Source organism: Carcharodon carcharias, chromosome 9 (assembly GCF_017639515.1).
Source record: "Carcharodon carcharias isolate sCarCar2 chromosome 9, sCarCar2.pri, whole genome shotgun sequence".
Classification (NCBI taxonomy): Eukaryota; Metazoa; Chordata; class Chondrichthyes; order Lamniformes; family Lamnidae; genus Carcharodon; species Carcharodon carcharias.
In genome coordinates this window covers 122,646,328-122,671,930 of record NC_054475.1, presented here as the reverse complement: position 1 = coordinate 122,671,930, position 25,603 = coordinate 122,646,328, and the positions used below count along the sequence as shown (strand labels likewise).

The following is a 25,603-nucleotide window of genomic DNA, read 5'->3' as shown; positions in this document are numbered from 1 at the left end:
GGGTGATTGGTATCAGCCCAGGAGGTCACAGGGACTAAGTATTACCAATAAATATACTTAGCTTCTATATGATGTTCTTCGCTCTAGAAATGATTTTCATAGTTCTCCTCTGGACCCTTTCCAAGGCCATTACATTACCCATCAAGTTTTGAACATGATACTTCAAATACAGTCTGGCCTGTAGAGTGTCAAAATAATGTCTTTTTGATTTGAATTAAATGATCTATTAATGCAATCCAGTGTGATGTTAGATTCAGCTACAATTTCTACCTGGGTCATGTGCACAGTAGAACCAGAATCTTTTTTTCTCTCAGGCTCTTTAAGGATTGCTCCCTACAAACACATATTCTGTGTTAACCATGCCAACATACATGAAACTGTATTTACCTACTTTATATGCCACTGCCAATGTGTAGCCCTCTCTTCTAGCACATCTAAATCTTCTTGAAGTAGATTGAATTCCTTTATACTCTTACCCCTTGCACGGGTTTTTGTTTCATCAGCAAACCACACTTCCAACACTGCTGTACCTCTGAGGAATAGAGTTCATTAAACCCAAGAAATCAAATGACTTTCTGTCTCCAGAAAACACTGGCCTAGAGATTTCCCCTTCATTCTGGTGTTTCTTTTGGCATAATTCACCCAAAATGAGCATAACCTGCCCAAAAGAGGGTAGAATTTTAAGCAGAAATCATGTTCGGGGCAAATCAAGTTTCCATGATCCTTTGCGTGAATTTATAAACACTGTGTCAGAAACCAATCCTAACCAGAAAATTCCCCCAGATAAATTAATCACCTCTGAGAGTTTCTGTTAATTACACTTGTATGCAGGCCTCGAGGAGGCTCCAAAAATTAACTTTTTTTGAAGATGCAAGGACGTTAATAGCCATGTTTAAAATTTTATGGATATATATATATATTTTAACTTACTAATGCTGATGTACACCAATATAATGAGCAAGTGGCTCTGCACAGTTTTTTAAAGTAATTTTCAGTTATTTAAAATCAAATAACTCACGGCAGTGAATTGTTACTCTGATTAAAAATGCTTCTTGTTTGTGATAAACCCATTTCAGCTGCGTTAATCAAACTGCAGCAAGTCATCAATCTTAAATATATTAAGGATATAATAATGCATACCTGGGAGGAATGCAGAAAGCTGTTATGTAATTAACATTAGATGATGGTAAAGCTGGAACAGTTTGTAAACATTACTTGAAGCCTGATTTCAGGGAACAGTTGCTTGTTGTCATTAATTTAATAGCATTTGAGCATGTACTTCCTGTTTTGATCTGAGTAATAATGATTATTGGCTTGTCCATGGCTTGGGACTTCATTAGTGAAGGTTTAATCCAAAATTATCTGCAAATAATAAATATATGGTACAGTGTAGAGATTTTTTTAACCATGTAAATATACCAGGAAAGGCACGATATTTCTAATTCCTATTTCAGTGATGGCGTGTACAGGAAGTGGGATTAATTCTCTGTCTGTCTCTCATTCCTTGTATCTAAAGTTCAGTTGCTCTCCCAATTCTGATTAGAAAAGGGAAGTTCAGTACTCAATGCAATTTACGTCAAACAGAATCTTATAATTAATATGGTCTTTGAAATTGTTTGATTAATTGAAATGAAAACAAGTTATAGTACATGGGGGATTGTGGCTTGGCCTAACTAGCCAAGTGGTTATGGTACTGCGTTTGTAACCCCAAGATCAAGAGTTCCAATCTCACAATGGCAAATTATGAAACAATGTAACTTCATCTGAATAGGAACAGATGGAAATGTGTTTGTACTTGAAAGAGTTACACCTTCTTAACCAAGAGTTCAAATCTCACAATGGCAAACTATGAAACAATGTAACTTCATCTGAAACAGATGGAAACGGGTTTGTACTTGAAAGAGTTACATGGGGATTGTACCAAGTGAAAAATAGAACTAAAGCCAATATTATAAGAGTATTAATGGTCATATCGCCTTACCTTATTGTAGAATGTTCTTTCTTTCCTTCCTTGAGGGTAAGCCACAGTTGTGCTGTTTGTAGCAGATAGCTATGAGATCAATCATCAGAAATAATAAAAAAATAAAAATAATAAATAACTTTGAACAATCAGTGGAGTACTGATGAAAAATTATTGGCCTGAAATATGAGCTCCATTTCTCTTTCTAGAGATGCTGCCTGATCTGCTGTGCATCTCCAGCACTTTTTGTTTTTACTTAAAAAAAAGATCTCCAGCTATTCTCAAAATGAATGGCATCCATTCTGGCTTCATGGGTTTGTGATATTAAGAAAAAAACGACCCACATCAGCTTATTTTTAAGTACATGGTGATCTACAACATTCGAGAAATATACAGCTTTGCTAAACAGCTTCAAAGCCTTCAAACCTGTGTGAATTCACTTTTTTTACCATGTGAATTCACTTTTTTTACCTGTGTGAATTCACATTTTTTAATAACACAAGACAAAAGCATAACTTGCTCCCAACTCCATTTTGTAAAGAAATGATTAAAAATCCTAAATCATGGGAACCAGTACAACAAATGATATGCCAGCACAGGGAACAATATTGTATTATGTAGAATGATATATCAATCCATAAAGTAAAATGCCATCATATGCAATAATGTAACAATATGTAAAAGTAGCTTATAGAATAATATGCCATTATGTAAAAACATATTACAGCACATAGAATAATCTACAGTATTGAATACCTATATAGTATTTGCAATATTATAATGAAATACCAACAGATAAATCAATATAGACAATGGTGGTGACTGAGTGTGAGACTGTAACTGTCTGTAAAACAACTCAGAGCCAGGAAGAGATGGAGGCGGGATTTTCAGGTTGGAAAACCTGAAGTAAGAATTTTAAATTATGGGGCTTGAATTGGACATTGCAGGTTAATGAATTGGACGTGACTGGGTTAAATAGGTGTCAGTGTGTCGGTGGGTTGGGGGGGGTGGGGTGCGGGGAGGGGGGAATAAATCAGATATCATGGGCATTATTGAGGTGAATTGGATATTGTGAGCATGAATTGGACATCACAGGCCTGAATCATATATTGTGGGAGGATTGAATTGGACACGATGTGGTTGAATTGGACATCGCAAGAGGCGTCAGGGGTGAATTGGACATCCTGGGTTTGGTTGTTCTTTTTAATTTGTCTTGGGATGTGTGTGTCGCTGGCAAGGCCAAGGCTTGTTGCCCACCACTAATTGCTCTTGAGAAGGTGCTGGTGAGCAGTCTTTTGAACCACTGCAGTCCATGTTGTGTGGGTACACACAGTGCTGTTAGGAAGGGAGTTCCAGGATTTTGACTCAGTGATGATGAAAGAACACTGATATAGTTCCAAGTCAGGGTGGTGTGTGACTTAGTGGGGAACATGCAGTTTGTTGTTCACATGCATCTGCTGGGTTTATTCCCCTCTCTGACAATCCTCAGGGTTTGTCCTGGCTAGATGGTATGGTGGAGTGAGGGAAATGTCATCTTGTGAGGTTACATATTATGGCTGAATACGATTCTGCTGCTGATTATCCAATTTTGAACTTCTAGATCTGTTCTGAGCTTATTCCATTTAGCATGATGGTAGTGCTACACAACACAAAGCAGAATATGGTCACTGTGAAGACGGAATTTCATCTCCACAAGGATTCTGTGGTGTCACGTCTACCAATACTGTCATGGACAGATGCCACTGTGACAGGTAGATTGCTGGGGTCAAGGTCAAGTAAACATTTCCCCCATGTTAGTTCCCTCACCACCCGCCAGAGGCCCAATCTGGCAGATATGTCCTTCAGGAGTTAGCAGGTTTAGCCAGTAGTGATGCTACCTAGCCACTCTTGGTGATGGACATTGAAATTCCCAGCCAGAGCATGTTCTGTGCCTTTGTAACCCTCAGTACTTCTTCCAAGTGGTGTTCAAAACAGAGGAGTACTGACTTACCAGCTGAGGGAGGGCAGGAGGTGGTAATCAGTACAAAGTTTTGTTGTGAGGGGATTCTGTCAGCACCGGAGCAAATGAGGTAAATCTAACATTGGGTGGTGTGTGAATCAGACATCAAGGGGTGAAACAGACATTACAGGGAGCCAACTGGAAATTGCAGAGGTACTTGGACATCACCTGGGCAATTGGGGTGAATGGGATATCACTGGGGTGGTGATTGGGGTGAAAAGGATATCATTGGGGCGGTGATTGGGGTGAATAGGGTATCACTGGGGTGGTGATTGGGGTGAATAAGATATCACTGGGGCAGTGATTGGGGTGAATAGGATATCACTGAGGTGGGAATTGGGGTGAATAGGATATCACTGGGGTGGTGATTGGGGTGAATAGGATATCACTGAGGCGGTGATTGGGGTGAATAGGATATCACTGGGGCGGTGATTGGAGTGAATAGGATATCACTGGGGTGGCGATTGGGGTGAATCAGATATCACTGGGGCTGTGATTGGGGTGAATAGGATATCACTGTGACTGTGAGTGGAGCGAATCGGATATCACTGGGTTGTTGATTGGGGTGAATTGGATATCACTAGGGCAATGATTAGAGTGAATTAGAAATTGCTGTGGCAGTGATTGGGAAGAATTGGAAATCAGGCTGAGGTGAATCGGACATTGTTGGCCAGCTTCAGTCATCACGGGGGATGAATCAGACATCGTGGGTGGAATATACACCCTGTAGGTCAGCCAATCATCAGATTACAGGAAGGGGATGGTGGTGAATTAAGCATCACAGAGGCGATATCTACATCATGGGTTGGTCAATCATGTGGGTTCGATCACGTAAAGGTGAGCTTGATGGGCTGCTTCTTTTGGCCTACAAGCAATGCAATAAAAATATTTATCTCAAGGATCTAACCATGTCTGCCTCCTTTTACCTGCCAGAATCCCAGAGTTCAGGAATTCTGACTTGAATATGTTAAAAATAAAAAAATGAGTTACACATACAGCCTGCTTAAAAGATTTCAGAGACTGACCCACCCAGTGAAAGCAGGTTAGACACTACCCTCTGACTTCTCCCAGCCCTTTCTGAAACTGGAAATGGGCAGCTTAGAGTCAAGAAGGATTTTCAAACTTTTACTTTTCCACGCATCCCCAACTGACCCATGTTTGGGGTTAAAAGACGTCTAAAAGAATACATGCCCTTATGGAAAATGAAATTATCAGAACATGCATTGATATACCAGTTTGTAAAATTATTTATCAGCGTATGAAATGATATGCTTATATTCAGCGTGATGCACCACTGTATAGAATTAGGCTTCATACTGGGTTTACAGCAATGAATTGCTTTAGACTGGTTATCCCATTGTGTCACTGGCCAGAACTCAAATAGCATTGCGTATTTTTTGCCTGAAAGGAAAAACCAAATCATAATTAAGAATCTTAGTTTCTCTTATCTGCTCACTCAACTTGCTTTTTATCTCTTTCTCTCTCTTTACATTGTGTGTGATGTAATGCCATTATCAATTAAGCTGACCTCCAAGAGCAGTCCCTAGTGAGCCTCATCAGTCAGGAATGGTACTGGTTTGGCCAGCAAAGCGGCAGGTGTAAGGAGGAGGGTTGACTCCAACGGCGAAGCATTTATATTCATAAAGTAAGGATACTGACACAAGACCAGAATTATGTAATAGACCTTCTAACTGACCTCAAAACTACCAGTTCAGAAGCAACACTGTCTCAAATTGCATGTCAGAGTCATGGCTGTCTGAACAGCCATTACATGATCCACCTCACTTTTCCTTCCTTTTGTATATTGGATTAGTTATTACATCCTTTTGTGTGTCTATTTATCTACATTATTGATATCTTCCTAAAGTTCATTTCTATTAATACCTATTTATATCCTGATCACAGGATCTAAAAGTATTTTCAAATAAAAGATGGAACATCTTTTTGTATCTATGTGTTTCTTAAATGTTTCCAATGTATTTACCTCTAGCAGTCCATTTTAACTGTTGATTTCTATTTACATTAAGAACTTCCTGGTATCATCCAAAGGCATTTTTTTAACTTGTTTGAACCTGTGTGCTTTTGCCCTGCTCTCACCATTTTCCAGATTAACCTTTTCCATAGCATGTACAATTTTATGTGCCAATATAAGAACACCTACCACACACTCCTTTCCCAGGCTGAAAAGTCCACCTTTAACCAGACTTTCCTTAAAAAACCCCACTTCTGACATGAGTCTCAGTTTTTAGCTCTTCTTTGTACTGTTCCAGCTCTTGAGCAGCTACCATGTTTCTTGGAGACCAGAAATGGAGCCTATATTCAAGGGGGAGTCTGACCAGAAACCTTTACATATCAAGATTTGCATTTATATAGCTCTTTTCACAACCTCAGGACATTTTAAATGCTTTACAACTAATTCAGGCAAAGCAGTAGCCAATTATGCTCACAGTAGGGTCTCTCAAGCAGAAATGTGATATTGACCAAATAATCTATTTTGAGTAATGTTGTTTGAGAATCCTGAGAGAACAGGGACTTACTGCTCTTACTGAATGAGGGACTTCAATGTCCATCACCAAGAATGGCTCAGTAGCCCCACTATACACAGAGCTGACCAAGTGCTAACTAACATAGCTGCTAGACTGTGTCTGCAGCAGGTGGTGATGGAAACAGCAGAAGGGAAAAATATACTTGACCTCATCCTCACCAACCTGCCTGCAGCAGATGCATCTGCCCATGACAGTATCAGTAGGCGTGACCACTGCACGGTCCTTGTGGAGACAAAGTCCCATGTTCACATTAGGATACCCTCCATCGTGTTGTGTTGCTAATTGGGATAAGTTTCAAACAGATCTAGCATCTCAAGACTGGGCACCCATGAGGCACTGCGGGTCATCAGCAGCAGCAGAATTGCACTCAAACACAATCAGTAACTTCATGGCCTGGCATATCCCACCACTCTATCATTACCACCAAGCCAGGAGATCAGCCCTGGTTCAATGAAGAGTGCAGGAGGGAATGCCAGGAGAGGTACACAGGAGGGAGGGACACAGAAGGGGAATATACAGGAGGGACATGCACAGGAGGGAGGTACACAAGAGGGATATTCACAAGAGGGAGGTACACAGGAGAGAGGGAGACATGGGACATATAAACAAGGGAGGTAAACATGGGGGAGGTACACAGAAGGGAGGTACATGGGGGAGAGGAACGCAGGAGAGATGTGCACAGGATGGAGGTGCTTAGGAGAGAATGGCACAGGAAATGAACCAAGGTTGCAGGAGACACTACCCATGTTGCATTATGTACAGGCAGAGCCTGAGTTTCCTTAACGTCTCAGAAGAGCAGTGCTTCTGAAGGCCGAGATTAGCATTTCTGGTATTGCAAGAATCGTTAGCCTCCAAAAAGAAGAGCTACTCCTTCCTGGACCTGGCAGCCATGCATTACCAATCTCTGTGAAAGTCACAAATGCCTTCAATATTTTTTGCCTCTGGCCCCTCTCAGGGATATCTGAAGGGTTTTGCAGTCCATTAGACATAAGTGCATAAAACAGGTAACAGATGGACTGTTTGTCAGGGGAGGGAGTTATGGAAAATTCTCCTCAGCTGACAACAGCCAGAACAAGAAGGCATTTGGATTTTCCCCTTTGGCTTCTCACAGGTACAGGATGCCATCAACTGCATACACATGGCAATTCGAACAGCACCACAGCAAGCAGGGGCAGAAATTTCTGCTTGTCAGGCAGGCGCGTGCCTGATCCGAATGAACGTAAAATGATGCACGACCAAGTCGGATGAGTGTCCCAACGTCATTGCGCACCCACGTGCTATTTCGGTTGGCAGACACGTGCGGGAGTTGGCAGCGCGCCCGCTCACAATTAAAAGGCCTATTAAGGTCATTAATGATCGAAGTGAATTAACTTTTTCACTGCCCATCCAACCTTATGGTTGGCGGGCAGGTGAAAAGGTCAAGCGGCCTTTGCATTTTTCGTGAAACCTCATCCACGGGCGAGATGCAGTTTCGATCCGTCATTAAAAGAAATGAAAAATTTTCATCCTAATTTCTAACATTTCCCTGCTCATGTGGCAGAGTCACATTATAACATCTTGAAATGCTTGATTTTTAACTTTTTATGTCCTCATCTCCCTGAGGCAGTTCTATACCTCAGGGAGCTTTTCGTGCACACATGCGCGAAGTTCCCTGCTCGACCTCCTCCCCCCCCCCACTATACAGGCAGTGCTGAGCATTGCAGCACACATTTCACTCTGGGTAGGCCTTAATTGGCCTGCTAGCATGAAATCGTGGTCCAGCCCCGATGGCGGGCGGCGGTTGGCTTCCCAACCGCTCCCGCCTGCCCCTGCCGAGCCCACCCGACAAGGGCAAAATCCTGGCCCAAGTATTTTCATAAACTGCAAGGAATATTATTCCATTAATGTACAACCACAAGAATAGGATGATATAGTTGTCTACATGATTCCCTGGTACTTTCATGATCTGTCGATGCACAGTCAGCACTTTTCATTCTAGGAAACAGCCTTAAAGATTGACACTTAGTGGGTAAGGGAAACTTCCTTTGAACCAAGCTCATCACACCCATGAGCAACCCCACCAATGAGGTGCAAGATTGCTACAATCAGAGCCACATGACCACCACATGCATTATCGAATAAGCTTGTGGAATGTTGAAAATGTGTTTCAGGTGCCTAGAATGATCTGGAGTGGACCTTCAGCACTCGCCAGCAATGGTGCCCAGTCTAATACTGGTGTGCTGTGTCCTGCGCAGCATATCACAGGAGAGACGAAGATGAAGGCACTCCTCACTCAAATGCAGATGAGGAGAATGTTGAAGAGGTGGAGAAGGATATATGAAGATGGGCCATTGATTGTCAGAACAGGCACTTACATCACTGTCCAGGATACCAAGGATTTCCTAAAAGCTCAAATGTGGTGACTCACACAAGAAAACATCACAAATGGAATCTTTTGCCCTATCTTACTTTTAGAACCATACCTTTCTCCCTTTGCAGTGAAGAGTCTTTCAACCAAATAACCACCCACTGCACATCAGCCCAAAGGGCACCTTCCTGTATTGACATTCAGCATAAAATAACCAGAGGGATGAGTTGGTTTTCTAAACATAATAATGGAGAAGATCAGGAATTGATACTATTCAATAAAATTTGTTTCGGTTTAAGAAAAGGAAAGTTACTTAATAATTTTTCAACCAGCCATGTGCATATCCTTGGTAAATTATGACAGTTTTCTTTTATACATCCTATCAATTCTACATGCTGCATCCTGTATGGCTTCAGCAGAGGTAAAGGCAGGGGCTCGGATTTCAGAGACATGGTTTGTATTTCCTTGCATATAGAAGATTAAGGGGTGATCTATTTAAAATATTTAAGATGACCAAAGGCTTTGATGGGATCAATAGAGAGAAGCTAGATCCTCTGGTAGGGGAGTTGAAACTAAGTCCAGAACAACATTAAAATAAGAACTAGGCCATTCAAGAATGATGTCCTTACAAAATGGGTAGTGAAAATATGGAACTCTTTCCCAGAAAGGAAGCTGTTGAGGCTAGTCAATTGAAAATTTTAGAACTAAGATTTACATATTTTTGTTAAAGGTTTGGATATGGAACCAAGATGGATAAATGGAGTTGAGTTACAAATCAGCCATGATTTAACTGAATGATGGAAAAGGCACAAGGGACAGAATGGCTTACTCCTTCTCCAATAAGCAATACTACTTCATGGTCATAAAGGCTGTTCAATTTTTTGCACCTCACCCTTACACTGGAAAATTCAGCTACAATGACGTCATCCAACCAGCAATTAGTGGAGCACTATTGAAACTGGCACGTTAAAGACAAACAAGGAGCCTGCCCATTAAGACTGAAATGTCAACTCATAACTATTGTCTGAAGTCACTGCATATTACAGAATTTATTATCAACATGGTAGCTCAAAATGAAGACAAGAGGATCTGACACAAAATAACGAGTAGAAAGAGATAGGCTGCTTCGTAATAAGTTCCAGAACAAGAAAATCAGACTGATTGCAAATATTTATTTGAAACCTCGTTTAAAATGTCCACTCTTTATTGAACACTGTAAACAAGTACACAATCACCAAAAACAGAACAAAACGGATTTCTACAGTGAGTGCAGACATGAAACAATAAAAACGCAGAAGGCAATAGCAACAACCAGCACAGTACGATCTTCCATTCACATTTCACATCATATGTTTTTGAAGTTATCTTTTCATTAATGAAAGTCCAGATTTAATTATCTCCAAGGTACACAGAAGCTTTATGTGGATCTTCTTGTTTGTTTGCTTTTGTTTCAAAGCTTCTCAATAGGCCTGCTTTAAACATGAATCCCTTGTACCACAGTTGCATTTAACCAAAGAACAGATGTTGAAAGGACTCTACAAGTGACGAGCACACTGAATATTTCAACTGATACTCAAGGATTGTACAGGTGTGACGAGTTCTTACAACTCTGACACATTTTTACAGGTGAATGGAAAAGAACTGCATAAACTTGGGTTATTTATTCCTCCCTCCAGTAAGCTCTCCCTAAAACAGTTCTTTGCCTCTTACTCTGTATCTCAATATGCTGGTAACTGCATGTTAGGAATATATAAAATTACCAGGGGTAATGCACTGGACAATTTTAAAATACTCTATTATATAAGTAGAAAAATATTGGCACAGTTTTCAGCTGGTGATATAATTGTATTCAATTCACAGTTTGCAAAACCATTCTCTTATGCAATGCAGTTTCCATTACACTGAAATTTACAGTAATCAATGGGTTTCAAGTCATCAAACACAAATCAAGGTATACACACGGATTTTGAAATTCTAATCAGATCACAACAAAATGAGGAATACAACATCTGTACAACAGCTTCAGGATTTTTAAAAAGGAAGAGATCTTGACCAGATAGAAATTATGCTGCTCAGTTTTGTTTACACACTCATGGAGAACTAGCGTTAAGTGTAGTCTCTTAAAACTACTTTAGATAAAATATAGAATTTTATATTTGTATTTGACTATGTACATATGTATTTTGTAATTTTTACAATATTGGAACATCAAGAACAACAAGCCTTTGAAATTACACTTTGTGAATATTAGTGTATGAGTGTCTGAAATGTTTGAATGAAATTCTTTTTGCCCACTATTTCAAATGATGGATTATCCCATATGCTAATATTTATATGAGTGTAATTTCTAGGTCCATATGCTTAAATACACGAAAAATAATCTGTAGAAAATATAGTTTTAGAGCTGTATCTCTCAGCATAGTGCATTCAATCTTCTGTTTGCATTGAAAGAAACAACTTGCATTTCTCAGAGCTTTTCAGGACATCCCAAAGCACTTTGAAGTGTAGTGTAGTCACTTCAGTGATGAAGGAAAAGGGCAGATAATTTGTGCAGGGCAAATTCCTACAAACAGCATTGAGATAATGACCAAATAACCTGTTTTAGTGATGTTGGTCTAGGGATAAAGATTGGCCAGGAAGCTGGGGACCATCTCCCTGTTTGTCATCAAGCAGTGTCCTGGGATCTTTTATAATCATCCTAGGGCAACAAGGCCTAGGGTTTAATGTTTCGTCTGAAATATAGCACCTCTAACAGTGTGGTGCTCCCTCAGAACTGAATTGGTGGCCTAGATAACGTGTTCAAATTTCTGGAGAAGGACTTGAATCCATGACTTTCTGGCTCAGAAGCAAGAGTGCTGGTACTAAATAAAGGCTGATACCATTACACTGGAATATCTTGCGACAATAATACAGTTCATTTGTTTTGAGCTATTCCTGTCTTATGGGTTTTCAATTTTGAAAATGAGATAAGAATGGACCTGAATGTTATTTTTTAGTTTAATCCTTGAGCTGCAATTAGTTGTAAATACCCCCCATGGTCCTGAGAAAACAGAAAATTATGTGCCAGGACATTTGATAAAGGTACTTAGTTTAAAAAAAGCATTACAATTGGATGCCTTTGATGATGCCTGGATTGTGTATTAAAGCCATTCTTTTCTATTTTTTGACACTGGTTTCAGGTTTATTGAATTTAGCATGCCTTAGTTTGTGGACAACTTGTCAAAACAAAAGGTCTCTATGTTTTCTATACATTTTTTGAGAAAACGAAGCCTATTTGCTTAAAAAAAAACACCACTTTGCCAATGAAATAGTACCCGACAAAGTGGTTTTAAAGGTTTCTAAAATCTACGGCCTTGAATTCCTCATAATGACCTTTTCCGACTGGGCAGAGCCTGGACTATAGGCTGGAAGCCAGGCCTGTTGGGATTCCATCCTACTTGGTTCATATTTTAAATTTCAGTTGAAAGCAACTAAGCTCGGATCTTCCTACATCAAGGAAGTGTGCAATTAAGGAGTTCTTGGGAATTCCCAGTATATTCTGCCCTTTAGCCCTAAAAAAATTTTTAGTAGAGCCTGCACCAGTTGAGACATGGTATCTTTGAGACCTTCGCTAGCCCAAGGTGACCAAACTTGGAAGGGATTAGTTACTTTCTTTAATTAGAATGGCTTCAGTGAGTGCCAAAGAATGAAAAATGTGTTTTCCTTTGGTCCAATAGGGCCTCACTGGGACTCTGCTCCATCTTAGATTGGTGGAGCTTGCTTGGGTTGAAATAGCCAGCATTGATGTGCCGGAGGTACACCCTGTTGTATATATGACTCCGTCCCTAAAGTCAGGCTTTCTAGCCTTGGATGAGGCTAAACAAAGTTCAGGTCCTCAGGAATTTCCTTGCTCCCATGCCATATAGATACAACAAAAGGAATATCACCTCTTTTATTTTGCTGTCAGTACACTTAGCCACCTCACTATCAGGTATCAGACAGCCCTTTCCTTTTACTGGATATTTCTGTCACAAAAACAGCGTTCATTTGTAACACACGGTGACAATGCACTTCTCAATTTCTCAAGTCTATAGTTTAAAAGCAGGAACTGAAATTTCCAGAAGTATTGTCATCATTCAACAAATTTCTTTGTATTTTATCCAATCTCAGATGCAGCATTTGGAATTTGGCAGATAGTGGTTTAATTTTACAGTTGCTAGAACATTGCCTTTTATTTCTTTTGTAAGTGGCTCTAATAAATTGTGATTCCTCACAGAAAGTGCCTTGCTCTCATAAGATGGCTATCCTACAGAAGACTCCCTTAGGACACTATTTTTTTGCATGACTTCCAGAGACAGTATCACAATGAGGGACTGTTGTACTAGTTGAAAAATCATTTTCCCTAATATTAGGTGTTTCAGTTGAGTTAGATGGAATAGCATACATGCATCTTAAAAAATGAACAGTCCTCCTTTGTCAAGAACAAAGTTATCTAATTTTGAAACATTAAAAAATCCACCATTTCTGCATTGTCTCCCGAAGGAATGATAAGAAATGAAGTCTGAAGAAATGAAGACTGAAGAGTTTCCAGGTTGTAAACTACACAGGAATGCAACCATGGACAAAGATCATTAGTCCAATCGACAGGAATGTTAGTGTGCAGAAACACTTTGTTCTACAAATTATTTGAATTCCAGATCTAAGGTCCAAAGGTACTCTTGAAAAAAGTATGGGGCAATGGAGAAAGAGCAAGGGCATGGGACTAATCAGTTACTTTTTTTCAAAGAGCTGGCACATGCATGAATGGGCCCAATGGCTTGCTTCTGTGTTGAATGATTCCACGTTTAATTCGAATCCAAGTAAAACTAGTTCATTTTGTCAACTCAATTGTCTTCTCTATTAATGTATGTTTTCCATATTTTTACTTGCTTTTTAGATAGCACATTGCTATGGCAATTAATAGAATCTCAGCTACAGTTTTGCTCACAAATTGAACTCTTAAATTTTGTGGTTAATGTGGCACTCAAACAGGAAATAAACACTCTTCAATGTGCCATTGATTGATGTTTCTCAATCATTAATAGACCATTCTAGTTTGTTACCCCCACTGAAATACTCCTTCTAAAGGAACAAAACAATCTAGTCAGCAATGAATTTTGCTCGAGAGAATGTGGACTGAGTGAGACCATTTTGACACATTATTGAATAAGAAGTTTTAATGATATATTCACTTAAAATGGAAATATAGAGGTGGATTTTCCCAGCTCTGTGGATACAGCATTGGCAGTGAGTGGCCATGAAAATAATGGGGAGCCATGAAGCATTGCAGCCTCCAAGGGGCTTTCCCAGAGGTTGCCAGGGGACTGGGTCCAATTCATTAATCGAATTAAGACCCTATTTAGGGGCCATTTTGAGGCAGCACTGGTAGTGACCACCACTCTCTCGCCTCTGCCATATGCGAAGACTGCTACCTCAATCAAGGTGGCCTCCTGGCAGCATGGCAGGATCCAACAGTGGTTCCAAGCCCCAATCATAGGGTTGTGGGGAGAAAGGCCATATACCCTATCTATGGATAATCAAATGGAAAGGTTTCTTCTCCATCCCATAGCTGTACAAACCTCGGGCTCTTTAATTTATTACTTCTATTCAGGCAACTGAGGACACCTCCATGTTGAGGTGCCCTCATGCACACCTGCCTGCCTCAGCGGTAACCACCTCTATCAATGGGTCTGTCAGCTTGATATCACTGCAGGGCCTCTGACTGAGCCTGCAGCATTAGCAGCCTGAGTATGGAGGTGGACAAATATGTGGCCAGCTCCTGGAAGGCTGCACCAGCGGGTATGCTGATGACCTTCGCCGGCTCAGGAACCACAATGGGCCTAGTGTTGAGTCCTGTACCCATTGGAAAATCCAGCCCTATAGTTTTCAGTTGACAAAGAAACAAAGGCAAATGAAAAAGCAATTTGGTAATGAATGAAGTTTAACATTATTGTCATCGCTTATTCCTAACTTTGGCAGAATAAAAATTATACCATTTCATAACATCAGTTGCCTACTAGAATGCCTGTTGATGATCACACTGCGATATTAAGGAGAAATGCTGCTTGTATTTAGTGGGATCTATATTTTTATACTTCGAATTTCCGTGTAAATGTAAGTGAATGGCTCTTCACATGTTTTTTCTTGCATTCAGTTTTACTCACACTGGGTGTTGTAGGGTGTAACAGAGTGGTGGTGTATGTGTCACTTTTTGGGAAATTTTCAATTAGTAATTTATTTTGCAGTTGGTTGACCAAATTCAGCTACCTAATGTTGGCAAGTGGGTTCTGAAGGGTAGAGCAGGAATGTCAAAGACTCTACATCTATGAAACATACAAGACACTCCGGTCTTCAAATTATAAAGTCATTGGTTTTAATTATTTTGTGCTCCTAGTTGCTGACACAGTATGATGGGCTGAATGGACTCCAACTGTATCGTAAGAATTTTAGGATGTTATATGGGCTCTTACTTAACTGAATGTAATATCTCCAATCCCAATCCAAATGATAACTAAATGGCACATCCTGAAATAATTATTACAAAGCATATAGCTTTAATGGCCTATCTACATAGCTTAGGCACTTGTGTGATGCAATATTTACAAACAATCTTTGGTTAATAAAGGTTTTCTATGTCACAAGATCATTTCATGCTTAAGAAATGTTTTCTGATGCGCACTTTCAGTTACAATTAACTGTTATTCAAGTACAAAGTATTTTCTATGCAATCTGTATTTCTGGTAACAGATTAACTTTACCATCTATGCTTTCATTAAGAAAGGTGATTTTAGACCTAACTACAATCGCCAAAGCAGGGGTATGCATGACTCTGATTCAGATTATCTAACTTCACCTATTATATCTTTCTACATCTGCATTGGTTCAACATTTATCTTTAGAAAATATCCTTACATTGCACTCTGGGTAGATGTGTCTGTGCTTATTCAGTTGTGAGATTATTCTTCACTGATTAAGCACATATTGTTTATGTGTCACATCTACAGTTTGGTCATCTATTTGCAGATCAGCTTAAACATGGGTTACCCAACAATTGGCATATATCTGAATAGTTAACTTTACTGGCAACCAGCAGCACGGTCAATGGGTTACAACCTGCCTTTTTCATCAGATCTCAAGGGACCTGAAAGCTCGGGTCTTGTTTAAAGTCAGGCATTTGCATTCAGCATAATACTAAACCAGACCAGTCTGCATATTGATGTGTAGTGGATAGGGTTGATACACAAGATGTGTTTGTCCATGTGATATGTAGTAATTGCTAAAGCTGCGATCACTGACATAAGGAGCAGGTTGATAGTAGCAGGTGACATTGGCAGCATTTGGAATGATATTCTGTTCACCTAGTACTCTCAGAGCCAGAAGGGTGATCATGTTCAAAGTCTGCCTTCTCTCGTGTCCCATTAAACAGACTGTGCTTTCATTCACAACTTGGCGCAGTGTCATCAAGTAATCATACTTGCTTTTCTCTTCACCAATGAAATGGTTCCGTAAGTAGGATTCAATCTTCCTTTGCTGCTCAGATACATCTGGGAAGTCAATAAAAAACCTTGAGCACATGTAGCGCTCTAAGCCTTTGATTTCTGTATCAGATGCTGGTTTAAATTCTCGAACCAAGAGATTGCTGTATTTAAGCAAGCCACCACCTCGAATCTCTTCAGGGTTTCTTGTGGCAATCAGTTTGTACCTCAGATGATCCATTGCTTCTTCAAAGTTTCCATACATGCTCTCCGCTATGACAGTTGGATGGGACTCCTTTGACATTGCATCCTCTTGACAACAGAAAAGAGGTAACAGTGAGTCCAGAATTATTTGGAAAGAGTCTACGCTAAATTCAAACTGTCGCCGTAATGAATTAACAAACTTTAGCTCAACATTTTTCCCACTGTTGTTGGACAAGGAGATGAGACTCCACCGATCGTAATCATTAGAAACTTTAACCATTTTCTGAACATAGGCCTCTTTCAAAGTCAGTCCTGTGATTTTTTCTTTATTTACACCTTGTGGTAGAAAGTCCAGAAGACAATCCAATACCACCCCCTTTACCACCTGGAACTCTTCCTCTCCAGGCAACTCTACTCTAAAGATAATGTCAAGGTCTTTGTAGCTTGTTCCATTTTGCTTCACAAGGATGTGACTTGCTGTTGAGCCATTGAGACGAATGTCATGGACCGTAATCCCATTCTGTTCCAGGCGATCCTCCACGATATGAATTATGTCTTTTGGCTTTATTTCCAGCGTAGGGAAATTGCCTCTTCCATGAATAGGTATCACTTCTGTTAAGACTTGATCCAAGCTCTGAATCTGTTCCCAGTTAAGGTTGTTGAATCTGCAGTCAAGACTCTCATCCATAATGCAGCTTGGCAAGTCTTTATCTGCCAAAACAAATTGAAAATAATGAAATTGCAGTGACAAGAGATAAATTCAACAATGATCACATCTCATGCAAAATTTTGTTCATTCTAACCTTACTAAGGATGAACACACAAAATATGAACTTGTTCATTTTATGACTTGTCAAGTGATAGTACTTCAGTCAGAAACTCATGAGCTGAAGTTAAAACTAATACATCTATTCTTGACTTTCACTGATAATTCTCATCCTAGGTCTAAAGTGTCACAGCATGTCACCACAGTCATCTGTGCTAATCAGAATTTTAATTGGGTATTCTCCTGAAAGTCTTTGAAATCCCAAAAATGGCACTCATTTACATTACAGCGCACACAATTTTAACATTACATTGACAATGGATGAAAATATCCAAAGTGAGAAAGAAAACATGATTAAGCCATAGTTTTAAAACGTCTCTGTGTGGAGGAACATGATGAATATCTGAACCCACCGCTAGGGAGTCCTGTCCTAACTGAAAAACAGAAATCTAATTGAAAGGAATGTTATCGTTACAGGAAATGTGCTATATTAACACAACAACAACCAAGATAAAACAGTAATGAAGTAACAAAAGCAAAACTCATAAGTTTTATGAACTCTCTGTGATCCCCTTAGACAGCTTCTTAGATCCAGAGAGCCTAGCTTGAAAACTTATTACCAAGAAATTAAGAAATATCTTAGCTGGGCACACACTACATCATACAATAGATTGGAAATCACTGTGAGTGGTATTATTTAACTAATATTTAATCTATATGCATGAAACTCATCTATTTAGTATTTTAATGGAAGTGTTAACCTGTTCAATGCATAGAAATATATAGATGCTACAACACAGAAACAGACTAAATAATTCTAATTATTATTGGAAAGTGTTAGCACTTTCTCCTTTGAATCAGAAGGTTGCAGATTCAAACTCCACTCCAGAGACTTCAGCACAGAATCTAGACTGACACTTGTGGATGAGATGTTAATCTGAGGCCCTATCTGCCCTCCTAGGGAAAATAATAGATCCTATGCCGCTATTTCGAAGAGGAGCATAACAGTTCTCCTTGATATCCTGTACAGCATTTGTCCCTCAACATCAGTAAAACAGGTTATCTGATCAATATATCATTATTCTTTGAGGGAGCTTGCTGTGCACAAATTTATTACCACATTTCCCTATATTACATCAGTGACTACTCTTCAAAAGCACTTAATTGACAGTAAAACACATACTGAGATTACAAAAGGTTCCATATAAATGAAAGTTGATTATTTTTCTTTCTTAATTACATTTACCTACCCTGTACCAATATTATTTCAATCCCTTTTCCTTCCTTGAATGTTCACATAGCTTCCACTCAACCACTGATCTTGAACATGAATTCCACATCCTTACAATTCAGTGTTTAAAGAGGTTTGTCCTGCTCTTTGTTCTAAATCTGCTTTTGATTTTATATCTATAATCCCTCATTCTTGACCTCTCATCTGCTACAAAAAAGACATTTAAAACAAGTAGCTTAATGTCTCCACTAAAATACCAGAGAGAAGAGTGTTCTTACCATAAGAGCAATTTCCAAATTTGCAGATGTCCTTAAAGCATAGCCTTAAAGTAAATATTGTGATAACATTAAAAACAAATGTCAATATAGAGCTGCTGGCTAAAGAGGAATATAGGAAGTAGAAACGGCTAGGTGAAAAAAGGCCAAGGTCCATCTAGTTCATCTTCTACCATCTTGATAGTTTCACGACAAAACATTAATGAAACTGTTGAAAAATCATAGTCATCAATCTCCACCATCTCCAGAAGGAATATATGGATTTACTACTCACTCACTGAAATAATGATTCCCAAAGAGTTGTTTTGAATTTGTCACCACGCTGCCCAACATCCCACCACCCCCAGCAAATCCTGTTCCTTTCAAAAGCAATTTCCTTCAAAAGACACAGACCTATTGGTGTTTCTTTCAGAAATAGACCAAATGGCTACTTTCAGGAGTTGTTTATACTGAAATAATGTACTGAGCAGTCAACGCACTATATTTTTTAAATTCTTTCATGGGATGTGGATGTCATTGGCTAGGCCTGCATTTGTTGCCTCTCCATAATTGTCCTTGAGAAGGTGGTGGTAAACCACCTTCTTGAACATCCACAGTCCAGTCGAGCTGACTCTTACATAGAAGCAATCATCAAGAGCAATGGGGAGCCCTACATTCCAGTCCTGCTCCCTGCATCTTGAAACCTACTTGGAAAATATTCTTCAAAAACACTCAAAATAAATTGCCTTATAGTAATTTAGTTGGCACAAAGACCAGGTGCATGATCGAGATGAATTGAAAACTTATTATCCGGTAATAAAATACTTTCTCATTTTGAGCACCAGATGTCAACATTAATAGTTTCCAAGTTGAAAACACAGTAGAGTTAGATGCAGAGCAAATCTTTCTTTACTCTTTCGATGATACACCTCCAACTGAACCTCAGAAAAGCATCACCTTCCTTCCTGTATGGCACATTTCAATTCCTACACACCATCTATTCAGAGGAAGGTGACAGTTTTATGCTATGGATCCTTGTTCATTAAGAAGTAGGCTGGGTCTGATAAACTAATTTCATATAGGGCAGCTACAGTTGAAAAGATGTTCATCCATTACTCCCAGAAAGAGGGAAAAAAATCCCCTTAACATTTTTTAAATCCAAAATACATACTGATTTCTTTGAAAAAAGAATCACTATACTTATCTTACATTTACATATCATTTTCAGCTCTGAAAATATTGCTAATACTTAACAGCCCCCAAAAAAATCATTTGTGCAATATGTGATGACTGGAATTTTCATTCGACTGTTACATTTCTCATGGATTGAATTTACGTTGTGATTTATTTTTCAGATTAATGAAATCTCTATTCTCAAATCCCTGTGACTCCCCTGCTTTTCACACAATGGCATTATTTTGCACCATTGTTTAGCCATGTGAAAGCTGAAGTTTGAGTTTCAGTGGGAGGACAGTAGAGATTTAACATGAAAAGGCCCTGCCAAACTACAACAGTCGAGCACACCCAACAGAAAGGATAAACATATTCCCAGCCCATATGACTGTAAAAGTCTCCACTAACCTAAGTAGAGTCCATTCCAGTTATTGATAATTATTTGTCTAAAGAAGTGCTTCCTGACATTAGTCAGGCACTTGACTGGTTGTCACTTGACGGTTGGATTGTTGCTATCATGACACCATTTTCTGGATGAATGTAGAAAGTTTGCTCTTAAATGACCATGAATTAAAACACCTGTTGAAACTTAAGATACAGTTGACAACTTGAGAAAGCAATTTAATAAATACAACCTGAAATGTCACAATTGAGATTAATTTTACAAAAACAAATGCCAGCTGAGTATTTAAAAATGTTACCATCTTGTTGCCATTGATGCCCCATTGTTTTATTTTTTTTTTAAAGTTATCAGGGAGAAATGAAAGGCATCTAACTTTTAAAATGCTTTGTCATCATCCACTATATTTAAAGTTTCAGAGGATTTGACTGATATACTCGCACTGCCTGCCTGTGTTCTGCCTGTATGTTCAGCCAATGGAAGAGGCTGACCCAAAGATGTAGAGCAACGATAGTGCCAAAATTCGAAGAGTGCTATAACCTACAATATGAAAAAGTAATTATCTTTAAGAAATCTTTAAGGAGTATTTTTATTTAATTTCTACTTGCTAGTCAGGAAAAAAAAGAGTCAGCTTGAAGGATAGACATTCCTGCAACCTCTGAATTTATCTGAGATGAATAAAACTGGCCTGGGTTATAAGCTGAACAGTAAAATTTGCATTGATTTCATTCTTGTTAGCCTTGGACTGTGACATGTTTTAGATTTGCCTTTTATTGTTAACTCATCTTTAAAATTGTATTGTTCTATGCTCTGATATAGTTGTGTGAGAAATTTTCATCTGAACCAGTTGCACTCTGTTCTTGGTATTAGTAAGATTAATTAATTAAATTGTTCTTAAAGTATAAGATCCTGAAGGGACTTGATAGGGTGGGGGGGGGGGAACTAAAAAGAGGTGACATAGTTTAAAAATAATAGGTCTCCCTTTCTCCCTTTTAAGACAGAGATGAGGAAAAACATTTTCTCCCAAAGGATCATTGGTGTGTGGAATTCTCTTCTCCAGAAAGTAGCGGAGGTTGGATCTTTGAATTTATTGAAGGCTGAGTTAGATAGAGTTTTGTTAGGCAAGGGAGTCAAGGGTTACAGGGGGCAGACTGGAAAGTGGAGCTGAAACCACAACCAGATCAGCCATGATCTTACTGAATGGCACAGCAGGCTAGAAGGGTCAAATGGCCCACTCCTGCTTCCATGTTCCTATGTTTCTGTGTATAATGAGATAGCAATGCTCATTTTAAACTATTTCACCTTAAAAACAAATACATGTTTCTTTTATGATTAAACTGTGTCCTAAAAGCAGCAATGATTGAAGCTGTTTATTAACAGTTATCTATAGTTAGCAGCATTCAGCCATTTAACCCCTCCTACTTATTCCCTGTCACTGAACACATTGCATCTCCTCGCAAAATTGTTCATGAAGTGAAAATAAAAGCAAGTATTTTAGAATCAGCAAAGAAGGCTATTTCACTCAATATACCTGTGCTGGCACTTTGTAAGAGTTATCCAGTCAGTCTCAATTTCCTACTCTTCCCCTGTAGCCCAGCAATTAACATTTTTTTTCCTTTGCAAGTATATATCACATTGCCTTTTGAAACTACTTCCACCTGCCCAGCAATGCATTCCAGATTAGGACAACTGGCTGCCTATTGACTGGGATCAGCAGCCACTGAGCTAAACAGCTGCTGGAAACTCCTCATTTTGTCAGCCTCTCCAAAATAATCATTGAACATGTGAAAATAAGCAGAAAGAGAAAATTATCATAGACTCTATACGACCAAAACTGATGAGCGATCTGCTGGTGGTGTTTGAAAGGTTAAAGGGATTTGAAAGGGTAGATATGGAGAAACCATTCCCTCTAGTGGCTAAATCAAGAATGAGGGACAGATCTTAAAATTAGAGGGGAAAGAAGTGGCAAAATGTGAAAGTACATTTTTCTTTACGCAAAAAGTTGTAGAAACTGGAATTCTCTCCTCCGCCCTCCTCCCCCCACCACCCCCTCAAAAAATGTAATGACAACTGAAGCATTCAAGACAGATTTTTGTTAGGCAGGGGTCTGAAGGAATATGGAACAAAGACAGGGAAATGGATAAAAGGTGCAGAACAGTCATGATCTACTTGAATAGCGGGTTAAGCTGAGTGGCTTCCTCCTGTTCCAAATTATGTAAAACTAAAACTACCACTGTTGACATAGTGTATTCCACTTCTGACGCACAAACTCATCCATTGACTTGACCTGCAGGTCAAGTTCATCAATTGCGGTGAGCGCTGCATGTCAGTGGTGATGTGATAGCGCAGCAGGTTTAATGATATGGCATATTGAACAATGTGACCTCCAGTTAACAGGATTGTGATAGCGGTAAAAAGCAGCCATTAATCTCGACCGTGTCTGTGGACAGGGCTGTGGTTTAAAAAAATGTAACAGCGCCAAGACATATCCGGTTTTGTCTTTTGTTGGTACTTCTGAATTCTGGAAGTCGTGAGGACGCGGGTCTAACGGGGTGGTTGAGTTGTCTCTGCCTAAGTAAATTAACCAGAAGCTCGCTACTAATAAAAACTGTGCGCCACCCAGAGAGGAGCAGGACATAGAGCGAGCTGGCGAGAGTCGATTTAAATCAATGTTGTGATTACACCAGTATCTCCGCTCCTCTCAACAACTGAAACGTGCGCCTCTATTCCCTTTACTTACTGGGCGAGGATAGTGTCAGACTCCCCAGAATTTTTCCTAATCGTAATTTTCTCCGATCGTTAGAAATCCCCTCTCCTTAAAGCTTCAACTTCCCTCCAGCCTTGCAGAGGACAGGATTTGAATATATTTTTGATCAGTATTCCCTAATGGTTAAGGCGTTACTGACTGTAGTAAAAGCCCGAGTGAGAAAATGCCGTTGACTAACAGTTCCATTCGTTAACAGAATTACCTCGCAGTCCAAGTGCCCCAAGACCAAACAACATCATTCATTGTCAAGGCGCTGCAGCGGGTCAACAGACTAGTAAGAAAACTAACAGTGGGGGAAGATTGGCAGATTGGCTGGTTTCCCGAATGACAATTATTTACAAGGGCCAATGCCTGTATAAAAACAGGTATCGCATAAATAGTTTTATACATATTTGTATATATGATATATATGTTATGTAATATACACGTTTTCTTCATCTGTTGATAAGCAAAGCGCTGTATGATTGTACAACGTGGCCATGTTATACAGCTGATGGCAGTCTGTCCTACAGTAAGGTGAATATGGACAGATTATATAAGGATACGGTACAGCGCTACATTGTCATGTACATCACAGTATTGATTACTAATGATGTACGATCTATGCCACTCTTTTTTAACCCAGCCCCTACTTAAAATGTCGTATCGGAAAGGTTCAGTAAACACGCGCCAGCGGCCAAGATCCTGTGTTCTTTGCATTATTTAGATTAATATTAATATCGACTGTTCCCTCTCAATACCGGCGGAGAGCCGCCTGTGTCCTGTCCTGTCCAGTGTTTCTATTAATAATTAGGATTGTCTGAACAACAGTGTGCAGGTTAATAGAGAAAGGGGGTCCCAGGCATGTAATTGTTGTATGGATGTCACCGTTTAAACTTGTTACATTGGGTGAATTCCCCATGTAGATATTATTACTGACTCCTGACAAAGTCAATTATAGGAGACTTTGTTAGACTGAGATTTAGCCTCCTCTGCTGTTCACAATGAAGATTCAACTGGGACCAACAAGAAGTATCACAAAGGGCGATGGTCCGAGGGGTTTTACTCTATGTTGAAGAAACAATAAAATGAGGGGATTCAATTTGGAATGGACAATGGAGAGGTCCGCCAGACTGGGCACACACTACAATAGAGATACTCACCAATACTGGAGTTTAGGATACCGATAATGTGCTGATGTTGGCAGCTTCAGGGACAAGTGACTAATGGAAGTTGAAACTAGTGTCCGACTTTCTGATCCTAACCTCGGACTCACTCTCCGGCCGTGGGAATTTGACCCAGATTCGGAAGGCACACCCTCGCTGCGGGTATTGGATTCGGGACTGGGGATACTGTCGTGTCTCCGATCTCGCACTCACTCCCAGGCTGCAGATGATGGATTCGGATCCAGACTCCCTCTCTTGCTACAGGTGTCGGATTCCGACCTGCGGCTGTCTCTCTGGCTGCAGGTTTTGGATCCGGATCTGGGACGAGTTGCAGTTGTGGGCGGGAGGCAGTAACTGGCTGGGTGAGCGGCAGGGATCTGTCCAGGAGAGGGTGGTACTGAAAGAAAGCTCGGTGCCTGGGTGTTTTCTAGCCCCGTCCTTGGAGCGGAAAGCTGTTGTCCTGGAGATGCTTTCGTCAGACATTTAAGGTGGTCCGGGACAAAAACAAATCAGCGACACTTAAAGTGACACGAAAGAATGAAAGGCACGTCCCAATCTGCCAAACACTCCACTCGACTCGGAAATATTTATTATTAGGTTTAATATGAATCAACAGAGTTACAGTGGGAGGCTGATGCTGTGCGTTGGCGAGTCTGTTTTTTACATAGATCTGCGTCATGATCTTTTTAAATATGAAAACATCCGCAGCCAGTCACACCGCTAAATGCCCCTGACACTCATCCCAGTCATACCATTAACTGCCCCCAAAGCTAATCCCAGTCAGACCACTAACTGACCAGACTCTGATCCCAGTCACACCTTTAATTGCCCCCGACAATGATCCCAGTCACACCATTAACTGCCCCCGACACTGATCCTAGTCACAACATTAACTGCCCCTGTCGCTGATGACCAGTCACACCATAAAATGCCCAGACACTTATCCCAGTCACACCATTAACTGCCCCGACATTCATCCAAGTCACAACATTAACTGCCCCGACATTGATCCCAGTCACAACATTAACTGCCCCCGACATGGGTCCCAGTCACAACATTAACTGCCCCTGTCACTGATGACCAGTCAGACCATTAACTGACCACACACTGATCACAGTCACACCATTAACTGCCCCCGACACTGATCCCAGTCACACCATTAACTGCCCAGACCCCGACCCCAGTCACATTATTAACTGCCCCCGACACTGATCCCAGTAAAGTCTTTCGCTGCCCCCAACACTGACTCCAGTCAAAACATTAACTACCCTGACTGATCCCAATCACATTAAATGCCCCGATACTGATCCCAGTCACA

General features: G+C 40.0%; 1 protein-coding gene across 1 annotated transcript; it reads right to left on the bottom strand.

The window, feature by feature from the left end:
- Nucleotides 1–10,004: 10,004 nt before the first annotated feature.
- On the bottom strand, nt 10,005–24,753 carry LOC121282095 (terminal nucleotidyltransferase 5C-like). Its single transcript, XM_041195558.1, has 2 exons — nt 24,283–24,753; nt 10,005–17,260 (listed from the first exon to the last, which is right to left on the bottom strand). Exon 2 carries the CDS (start codon nt 17,235–17,237, stop codon nt 16,062–16,064), a length of 1,176 nt encoding a protein of 391 aa, XP_041051492.1. The 5' UTR covers nt 17,238–17,260; nt 24,283–24,753; the 3' UTR covers nt 10,005–16,061.
- Between the last annotated feature and the right edge of the window lie 850 nt (nt 24,754–25,603).

Coding starts and splice junctions, on each gene's coding strand:
- LOC121282095 (XM_041195558.1), bottom strand. CDS start 17,237: ATGGATGAGAGTCTTGACTGCAGATTCAACAACCTTAACTGGGAACAG.